Genomic DNA, 11,064 nt, shown 5'->3' on the forward strand with positions numbered 1-11,064 from the left:
AACTACTCCTTGTTTTTATACATTGAAACATATTGTGGGAAAAATAATCTGTAAATTTAATTTAAAAAAACAAACCAAAAAAAATTGCTTGCCAACTCTCATTTTTTTAATTAAAAAAATAAGCACTAATACATTGTTTAAGTTACCAAATCCTCAAGAGAAGAGACGCAAAAGAACCAGAAGCAAAAAACAGAATAGGGAAAAAAAAAAAAAAAAAAACAGCAGAGGAAAAATCATGCCGACTCTCATCCACCGTCCATATCTCCATTATTTGGAGATTGACAGAGTAGTGGTGGTAGAGAACTAGTTTTACCATCTTCCATTGATGCGTTTAAAATCCATGTAAGTTTTTTACTTCTTTAAATTCTTTTAGATACTGGTTTTTTTTTTCCTTTCCAGTTGAGGATGATTTTTGATGAAATCAAATACCACAATTTATAGAGTTGATTAGTGTTAAATTTTTTTACAGTGGTGGTTGATGAATTAAATTAATAGTTGATATTGACAGTTACAGTTGAATTACTGCAGATTTGGTTGTTGAAAGGGATGGGTTGTGGAATTTTTTATTATTTTTTTGTTTTTACACAATTGTTAAATTGTAATTTTGGTTTCTCAATTTTGAACATGCAAAGTTAAAATTTAATAAATTTTGCCTTTTCCCATTTTGTTGTTGGAGAGGTGATATTGGGTACAAATTGTGCAAAGGATGTAAAATATAAGTATGCATCATGCTCTTGGAGATGCTCTAACATGTACATATTTCTCTTGGATGTTGGATTTCTGAGATCAAGTTCACAAAAAAAAAAAACTCTCGAACCAGAAATTCTCGAGGTTGAAATTATATATCTCTCTTGGATATTAAATACCCAAGATTGAGTTAGCATTTTATTGACATATTATTTAATAGGGATGTACACGTGAAACATAAACATAATAGACTTGTCTATATATTATATTTAGAACTTCGAAATTGAGTTATATATCTTCCTCGGACTGATTCTCGAAATTAAGATAAGCTAAATATTTCACTCGGGTGAAATATTCACAAGGTCGAATTTTAGAAGTTTCTCCTTAGATGAAATATTCCTGAAGTAGAGTTTGCATATTTCCCCTGAAATATATATATTCTCGAGGTCGAGTTTAAACATCTCCCCGGATGATAGATTGGTCAAATTAACAAATTGATAAATACTAAAATTTATTGAGTGTGATTGTAGACGAATAAATTTTCAAGCAATTAAATTGCTAATTTTCATAGAGCCGAGTGATTTTTAATCAAGTGGCAAATATGTAATTATGCATATAAAGTCATATATATATTATATATTAAATATCAATTATATGTTTTTTATTTTAATTTAGGAATTAAATAAATTCCTAATTTAAATAGATAATTGATTTTAAATATATATATATATATATATATATATATATATATATATATATATATATATATATATATATATATATATATATATATATATATATATATATATATATATATATATATATATATATATTGACCAATAGGATTATTTATTCTCCCTCAAGTTACAAGAGATAAATATCAATTTAAATCAGCCCAATCAAATCGCGCCACCTCATCAAGAAGGCCCATCAAGAACTCTTGTTCTGCCACTATAAATAGGGACCCTCCCTTCACAATTCAAAAACAACTGAAGGAGCAGAAACCGTAGGAGCAAAATTCTCTCTACAATTCAAGAAGAAGGAAGAAGAATTCGTAGGAGGTAAGATTCTCTCTCTCTACATTCAAAGTGTTTTTCGTCATATTCGAGGTGTTCTTGAGCAAATTCAAGGCATTCTTCATCAAATCCAGCATTCGATCCGAGATAACGGTGCCAAACCTTCGGATTAACGTTAATCAATTCTAGTCAAGATCACTGGAAGATTGAAGGGCCAAATCCATCAAGAATTTCAAGATCTTCAAGTCAAATCAAGTCAAAGTTCAACGCTCGATCTGAGATTCAAGTCGCAAGACCCTCGGAAAACGTTTCAAATCCAAAATCAAATCCGGAGAAGATCAAGTCAACGACCCGACTCCGAAAATTCAAGTCAACTATATATTGTTCTAGAGAGAAGAATCAGAGGATTAAAATAGAGATTGTAGCCCGCAATTTATTTATTTTAATTCAATAAAATCATCTTTGTTCAATTTTTCTTGTTTGTTTATATCGCAGATAAGAATTTGTTGTTACAGTGATATAATGCAAAGCATGAACTAAGATTATATTACTTTCCATAAAGATTATGGCTCCGGGAATAAACAATTGTTCTGCTTATGATATTAAGAGCATTAAGTTTTATATTGTATTGTGTTCTAATACGAGTTTTCAATTCGTACACCACCATGTCATATAAACTGGTTAGTCCTAAAATATTCAGATTTTGGCATGTTGAAATGGGGACGTCCATAAAATATTACGGTGACTTGAATTAAATAATATACTACGGACATTCGTACGATATAAGGTTGTATTATCTTAAATATTTATGATTTTGTCAAACACATCTTATAAATGGTCTCGGGTGTGTTTATTATATACATGCAATATGATTTTGCACGTTTTATGCACAAGTTACTATACCCCGGGCATATGATAAGAGATAGTGCCAGAGAAACTCAATCAAAATAATTTTGATAAGATTGTGCAGTACATGGGATAAATATACTCAGTACCTTGTAGCACACGCTCACACTCATTTGGATTAATTGAATCCACTGAATAAACGGGTCATAATAAACATGCTCCAGATAATTCTATAGAGCTTAACCTCTCAAAAAAACGCAATTATAATTTTTCGGGATGATTATGCCAGTGAACCACCTTCAAAACAATAGAATGTCGGCTGAGCCGAGTTTCGGCCTAAATGCGAGAAAGCGATTGAATCGGAATTGGCTTTCCTAGAGAAACAAAATAAATACAAACTACTGGTACCAACTCCGAACAATATAAATTACCTAGATATAAATGGGGTTTTGTTCGTTAGAAGAATAATGACAACAAAATTGTACGATATAATGTCGGCCTTATTACTCAAGGATTCTCCTGATGATATGGGATTAATTATGATTAGATGTATTCACACGTAATGAATACAATCATTTTTCGTTTCCTAGGGTTGTCCATGAGGGAATGGATATACGTCTAACAGACATTCTAATGTCATCTTTATGGTTCACTGAATTTTGTTATACTGTCGTGGATTTAAAATGCATAAAGCAAAGACGAAGTGATAATATGTTGCACTATTTTTCCCTTTTGTTCGGTCTTTTTGCAATGTGGTTTTTCAGACATAAGGTTTTTAACGAGGCAACTTATGAATCTTTAAATAGCCTATTTCGGAGGCCTATATTATTTATTTCAGGATGAGCACATAATGCTATGATATGTTGTACCTTTTCTTTCTTTTTGACTGGTTTTTTCCCATAGGGTTTTCCAGCTCAAGGTTTTTAATGAGACAACCTACAAATTGATTGATAGCCCATATTGGGGGCTTATATTGCTCATTTCAGGGTGAGCAATAGTGCACTGCACTCTTTTTCCCTTACAATTGGTTTTCATCCCATTGGGTTTTCCAGCTAAGGTTTTTAACGAGGCAGCTTATGCACACGACTTGGATTTGAGTGAAGCACTTTTTTTCCCTTCTGATCGGTTTTTCCCACTGGGTTTTCCGGCTTAAGGTTTTTAATGAGGCATCAATTCAGTTGATACAATGGTGCTACGTCCAAGGGGGAGTATTATAATATTGTGGACTATCAAATGGACTTAATCCTTCTATTGACAAGTGTCCTAGATAGGTGTCACAATTAGACTACAGAATTTACCAAGTAATGACATGTGTAATAGTGACTAAGGCATTCTCATGCCTATAAATACATGTACACTCTTTGAATAAATAATATGGCTATGAGCCTTCTTTTCTCTCAACTTCTTATATTTCTTTGTTTTTTAATGATCCCACTAATTAATGTGATTTTCTATTTATATTATTTTTCCTTATATGATGACATATATATACATATACACTTCTTATTATATACAAATGGCTTTTCCACTAATCTTATTTTGATGGATTATTCCATATTTCATTAACATTCATGAGCTAATGGGATTTATTTCACAATATATATATATATATATATATATATATATATATATATATATATATATATATATATATATATATATATATATATATATATATATATATATATATATATATATATGAGAAAATTAGAGAAAACCCCCAATCTAGGAAATATAGTTAAGGAAATACCCCCTTCCAAAAATAATTAGAGAAAACTCCCTTAGCTAATATTCCACCCATGGTGATATTTTCATAATTCCAGTATTACCCTTAATTACCTATTACACTTTTTCAAACCCCTAATATTATTTTTAAACATATTCCGCCGCTTTTCTCGTTCTCTTCTTCTCTGTGTTTCTCTCTTCTCTTCTTCTCTGTTTTCTCTCCTCTGTTTTCTTCTCTCTTTTTTCTCTCTTTTTTCCGACAATCTTCTCTGCCGCTGCCGTCGCCGGAAGATGGAGAAAGAAAGAAGAGGAAGCACCCATCAAACATTATAAATGATTTTGATAGTGATTCTGAATTCTAATGCTAGGATTGCTACATCGGCGGCGAAAAAGAGGTAAAATTGTCGATTTGTCGCCGGAATCGGATTTTGATGGGTGGTGGTTTTGCTTCGGTTGGTGGTGTGAGTTGTGATTTTATTTATTTATTTGTAATAAAAAAAACGTCTTAATATCAAAGTAAGGTGATGAAGGTGTGTTGTGGCGGCGGTGTGGTGACGATGGGGAGGCTGATTTAGGGTTTTTTGGTGAATCGGGCAGAGGACAGCGCGTGTATAGAATTTCGCCCAGGTTGAAACCTTAATCGGCTATGTACATGTTCATAGTCGATTAAGCTAATCAACTATGTTCTGGCAGTTGATTAAGGTTGATCGACTCCAATTTTTTTTATTTTTTTTTGAATTTTTTGTTTATTGATTCCAATTGTATAAATCATTTATAATGTTTGTATATATTTTGTTTGTGTAATATATAGTTGATTTTTGCATTTTTTCGCAGTTGTGATTTGTTATTTTTAGTAGCAGATTCTTAGTCGATTATGCTTCACATCACAGTCGATTAATATGCTTCATTGACTCCATTTTTTTACTTTATTTTTTATTTTTTGTTTATTGATTCCAATTGTATAAATCAATTATAATGTTTGTATATTGTTTGCTTTTGTAAAATATAGTTGAGTTTGAATTTTTGTAGATGTGATTCGTTATTTTTAGTAGTCGGTTCCTTAATCGACTATAGTTCATCATAGTCAATTTAATATGCTTCATAGTCGATTAACATACCTGATAGAGAAAAAAAGTTAAAAAACGAAGGAAAAAAAATAAAAAAAAATAATAATAAATTAATAATAATAATAAAATAATAACAATATATAAAAAAATAAATAAAATAAAATAAAATAAAAAGAAAGAGAGAGAAAGACACGGTCATGGGATAGTGGGCTGATGGGTCATGGGGATAGTGGACTGATGGGTTATGGGGATGTGTAAGGTGGAGGGATATAAATGGAAAAATGAGTGGCTAAAATTTGGAGTGGGTTTTTCTCAAATGGTGCAAAATAGTTTGGGTCTTTCTCTATTAATAGAAGTATTAAGGGTTATATCAAAGAGTATATATATATATATAAATATATATATATATATATATATATATATATATATATATATATATATATATATATATATATATATATATATATATATATATGTATATATATGAAAATATATATTTCGCCACATAATTATATCGTTTTTTGTTTTTTGGTAATAACATAATTATTACTATGATATTTCAAATACAATATTATACTTGGGACAATATGTACTTCACCCCTGTAAATTTTCTATTTTCGCATTCTCCTTCCTAAAAATAAAAAAGGGGAATACTCCCCGTCCTAAATACTATTTTGGTTGAACTTTGCGCCAGAAGCCAATTTTTGGAGGGCATTGTGCAACAAAAATAACATTTTAAATGGGCAACGTGCAACAAAAATAAATTTTAAAGAGGTAACGTGCAACAAAAATACTCAACTCTGATGAATAATCCATCGGAGCAAGAATAACATTTTGAAGGGGAACATTCATTCACTTTAAAAAAAAAACTTGAGGGGGTAAAGTGCGAAAAGTAGTTGTTTTCACTAATTTTATAGTTGTTCTTGATAATTTTTAGTTGATTTCATTAAACAACTAGATTTTATAGTTGTTTTCGATATTTTATAGGCGATTTCAATTTTTTTATAGTTGATTTCTTTGATTTTTAGTTGATCTTATTTGGTAAACATGTTATTGAAAACTACTATTTTTTTGTGGTTGTTATAGTGTTTTAAGTTGATTCGGAGAAAAAACGAAAAACAAAATAGCCAAAAAAGGGGAAAAGAAAAATGAAGATTTAGTTGTTTAAGAAATATTGTAGTTATTTGCGGAAAATTTATAGTTGTTTTCGAAAATATTATAGTTGATTTGAAAATCCAACTGAAAAAACATATTAATTTCTTTTAAATAAGGAATTGTTTTTAAATAATTATTTTTAAAAGAGAAACAAAAATTATAATTGAAAGAAATTAAGAAGTCAAAATAGTGGGTAGTTAATAATAGAGAGGGTAAATTAGGAATAAGAAAAAAACTGGACATATAACTAAGAGTAAAAAGCAGTTTGCCATCTAAACTAAGGGTCTTTTTGCACTTTACCCCAAACAAAAAAACTTTGCACGTTTTTACCTAAACTTGTTAATTCGTTGCACGGTGCCCCCTAAATTGAATTTTCCGATAAATTTGACCGGAATGCTAAAACATGTGCTTTGCACGTGATATTTGCAGGGATAAATTTGTCCCTTCACCTACATTCTAATCTTCTATATATTAAATATAAAAATAATAATTGAAATTAAAAAAAAAACGTTATCTTCTTCCCTTCACCCACCACCCCCAAACTCATCCCCTGCCAAAAGTTCCGTCTGCCACCGTAAACCTGAACAATAGGAAAAATCGTAGGCTGCAACAAACCGATCAGAAAAATCCTAAATCCCAAATTCACCAAAACGACAACCAAATTCGAAGTCGAATCAACATTAAAATAAGCATTACAGGCCCAACACAGACAAACCACCGCCTCCGACCCTCTTTCTTAACAAACTCTGCTCACCTCCAAACACAATCAAGCTGATAAACGAAAGTGATATTTCGAAAGCGGAAGCATACGGCAGCGGGTGCGGGGAAGAGACGAACAAGAGGAAAACGGAGAAGATAAAGAAAAGGAAAACAGTGGTAAAAGGGGAAAAGAAAGAGGGTTTTGGAGAGGAAAAATAGAGAAGACTGATTGGAGAATCTGCCATAGTAAGAAGCTATGGAATTGTTTCTTGATGATGGTCGTACGGGAGCCGCTGCCGCCGGCACCGTCTTTGTCCTTGAACAGTCTCCGATCTATGGCGGCGGAGATTAACATGTAGGAGATTTGCTCCACCTCCATCGCCGCCGTCCTTACAATCCCTTTACCGCGGCTGCAGTCCTTTCAATCTCTCCAGGGCGGCGGAGAAGATTGACTTTTTTATTTGAGTTCGGATGTTTTTGCTTATTTATTTATTTAATTTATTTAAATGATTAATTTATATTTAATAAATAGGATGTATGTGAAATGTGAATGGGACGAATTTATCCCTGCAAATTTACGTGCAATGCACATGTTTTACTCAAAATAGTCGGATAATTTAGTTCGGGGGCACTGTGCAACAAATTAACGAGTTCAGGTAAAAACTATTTTAATTAATATTACTGTCTTGGCTACTAAATTACTGTCTCAGACAGTAATATTACTGTTTGGGACAGTAATATTATGAATATTGGCACTGTGCAACAAATTAACGAGTTCAGGTAAAAACTATTTTAATTAATATTACTGTATTGGCTACTAAATTACTGTCTCAGACAGTAATATTACTGTTTGGGACAGTAATATTATGAATATTATTTTTCCGAACAGTAATATTATTAATATTATTGTCTAAGACAGTTAAATTACTGTTGGAGACAGTAATTTAACATCCAAGGCAGTAATATTAATTAAAATAATTTTTTTAAGGAAAAAAAAAAAGTCAATTAACAGTTAAATTACTGTCTCCGACAGTTAAATAACTACCGGAGACAATATTTTAGCAACGAATACAGTAATATTAATTAAAAATATTTTTTTTAAGAATAAAAAAGTCAATTAACAGTTAAATTACTGTCCCCGACAGTTAAATAACTGCTGGAGACAGTAATTTAGCAACGAATACAGTAATATTAATTAAAATATTTTTGAAGAAAAAAAAAAAACAAAAGAGTCAATTAACAGTTAAATTACTGTCTCCGACAGTTAAATAACTGCCGGAGACAGTAATTTAGCAGCCAAGACAGTAATATTAATTAAAATATTTTTTTAAGAAAAAAAAAATTATAAAAAAAAAAAAAACAGTCAACACCGGAGACCCGGCGGTCAACGGCAGTTGACCGGCCGGAAAAAAATTTCATGAAAAAAAAAATTTCAAAAAAAAAAAAAATTCAAAAAAAAAAAAAAAAAGTCAACGTCGGTGACCGGCGGTCTCCGGCAGTCAACGCCGGTCAACGGCGGCGACCGGCGGTCTCCGGTGGTGGCGGGTCAAAATTGGGGTCAAAATTGAAATTAGGGTTAAAATTGGTTAATTGATGAAATTTGGCTAAATTGGGGTGTAAATCATGAAATTTGAGTTAAATTGGGTTTCAAATGAATTGGGGGTAATTTTGGTATATATAAAGGGATTTTCCTTATTTGCAAATAAGTTTGAATGGGTTGGATTTATTTGAAAGACAAAAAAGTTGGATGTCCCTCTTTTAATTAAGTGTCCTTGTCATGGGCCTATTTGCCATTACCCCTAACTAATAAGGGAAAAAAAGGCTGCCTTATTATAAAGGGTAAATTACAAACACCCCTGAGGTATGGTCAAATTACAAAAAACCTCCTCTTGTTTGGATAATTACATCTACCCCCTCAACTATGATTTTTTCTTACATCTCCACCCTTATGGTGCCAAATTCAACATAATCATCTAGATTCCGTAAAATGTGCTCTAGTTTGTACTCGTTTTGTGTAAAAATACAGTTTCCGATGCACCACAAACTGATATATACAAGCTAAAAATCACATATTATGATCATCTTGCTTCATAATGTAGAGTTTGAATGGGATAAAATGGGTACAAAAGTGATAATATTCTATATAATCTCGAAGATTGCACTAAATTTGAGGAGTTGAGGGGTGGTTGTAATTATCCAAACAAGAGGGGTGTTTTTGTAATTTGACAATACCTTAGGGGGTGTTTGTAATTTACCCTATTATAAAAGGCTAGTGGGTAGTCCCATCTTTATTATCACGTACATACGAAAAGCGGTTTCCTCTAGGTAGAATCCTAAACGAAGTAGGAGATCTCTGCGGAAGCTTACCCATCAAGAAAACCTTCAGTTTATATTGATGAAAATAAAGACAATTTAAAAAAGTGATTTTCGAATATTTAACCCATCAAGAAAATCTTCAGCTGCGAATTTCTGGGTTCGTCGTAACATGAAAAGGGCTAAAGGAGGAGATTGTTCAAACTCCACGGACAGAATATCCGATCTGCCGGAAGGAATCTTGCAGAGAATATTCTATTTCCTCTCCCAAAAAGAGGCTGTTCGTACATCTCTCTTGTCGAAATCATGGCGTAATAATTGGTGCACTCGCCCCAATCTTTTTCTTTCAGACGCCACCTTCAAAGATAACAAGCACGAATTCGTATCCGTCGTGGACAACGCATTACGCCGATACCGTGATCAAAGGATGTGCGTCGAGATATTCCACCTTTGTACATCGCTAGATTATTCCGACAGTGAATCGGTTACGATTCTCGATAAATGGATTCGTGCGGTAAGGAATATGGGTGTGAAGAAGTTTCGTCTTTCCAACTTTTCGAAACGCAAAAGGTCACGTGTTGTTGAAGTGCCGTCGGGAGTCTTTGAAGCCGAATCTCTCCAAGGTTTGCACTTGAACAGATTCAAGTTGGACGAAAAGAGTATCGAAAGAATCGTACTCTTCAAGCATCTGAAAACACTTTGTCTCGTACAAATCTCGGTTCACGAGGAGGTTTTTCATAAGGTAATCTCGTGTTGTCCGATGATCCAAACTTTGGAGGTCACGAGATGTAGAAGGCTAACAACAATCAAGGTGAGTGATCTTCACAATCTCACGAACTTCACTTTTTCAATGTATGGTTGCCCCCCGTCGAAGAAACTTCACACCGTCGAAATCCATACCCCGTCTATTAAAACCGTCAAAATTAGCGAAGGGAATATTCGGTGGTTCCACAAAGGAGCGGACTTTCGTAATCTCCAAGATTTAACCCTGTGGTGTGTCGATTCGTCATTGGAACACTTGTCGTCGTGTAAATTCCCGAGCCTCGAGAGCTTGTCTCTTTTGTGGTGCGATAGAATGGAAGACATCAAGCTATTTATTGATGCCCCCAACATACGCAAATTCGACTTTATCGGCGACTCCGTCCCATCCATCTCTTTTGTAACAACTTCCAGCAAGTGGGATGGTTCGGTTATACACGTAAGATACGATCTTTCCGATCTTACTTCATTGTGGTTCCTCAAGCTAAAAGAACTGCTCAAGTCGTTAAGCCGATCCAAAATTTCTCTTTATCTCACCCTCGACCAATACGATGGGGACGTAATTCCGGAAACCATTAATCTGGAACAAGACGACAACGATGGTGGTAATAGAAACGCAGTTGTGGTGGAGAACTTCATGAGTTGGAAGTGCGATTCATCTTTGCTTCCGTCTCTTTTAAATGGCGCGATTACTATTTGTCGTCCAAGAAACGTCGAAGACTACCTCTGCGGCGAGAAAGGGGAGATGGAAAGGATTGAGTGTCTGTGGAAGATTCTAATGCAGAGAGAGAGCGGAA

At 33.1% G+C, this 11,064-nt stretch overlaps 1 protein-coding gene across 1 annotated transcript in view; it reads left to right on the plus strand.

The window, feature by feature from the left end:
* Positions 1 to 9,680: 9,680 nt before the first annotated feature.
* Positions 9,681 to 11,064, plus strand: part of LOC148769131 (putative F-box/FBD/LRR-repeat protein At2g05300) — a 1,805-nt gene continuing 421 nt past the window's right edge. The window contains exon 1 of the mRNA XM_088820248.1: positions 9,681 to 11,064. This exon is cut by the window's right edge and continues 421 nt beyond it. Coding sequence (XP_088676374.1) covers positions 9,681 to 11,064 — 1,384 coding nt within the window.

The sequence above is a fragment of the Erythranthe guttata genome, chromosome 7 (genome assembly GCF_056151865.1).
Source record: "Erythranthe guttata isolate IM_541 chromosome 7, IM_541, whole genome shotgun sequence".
Lineage (NCBI taxonomy): Eukaryota > Viridiplantae > Streptophyta > Magnoliopsida > Lamiales > Phrymaceae > Erythranthe > Erythranthe guttata.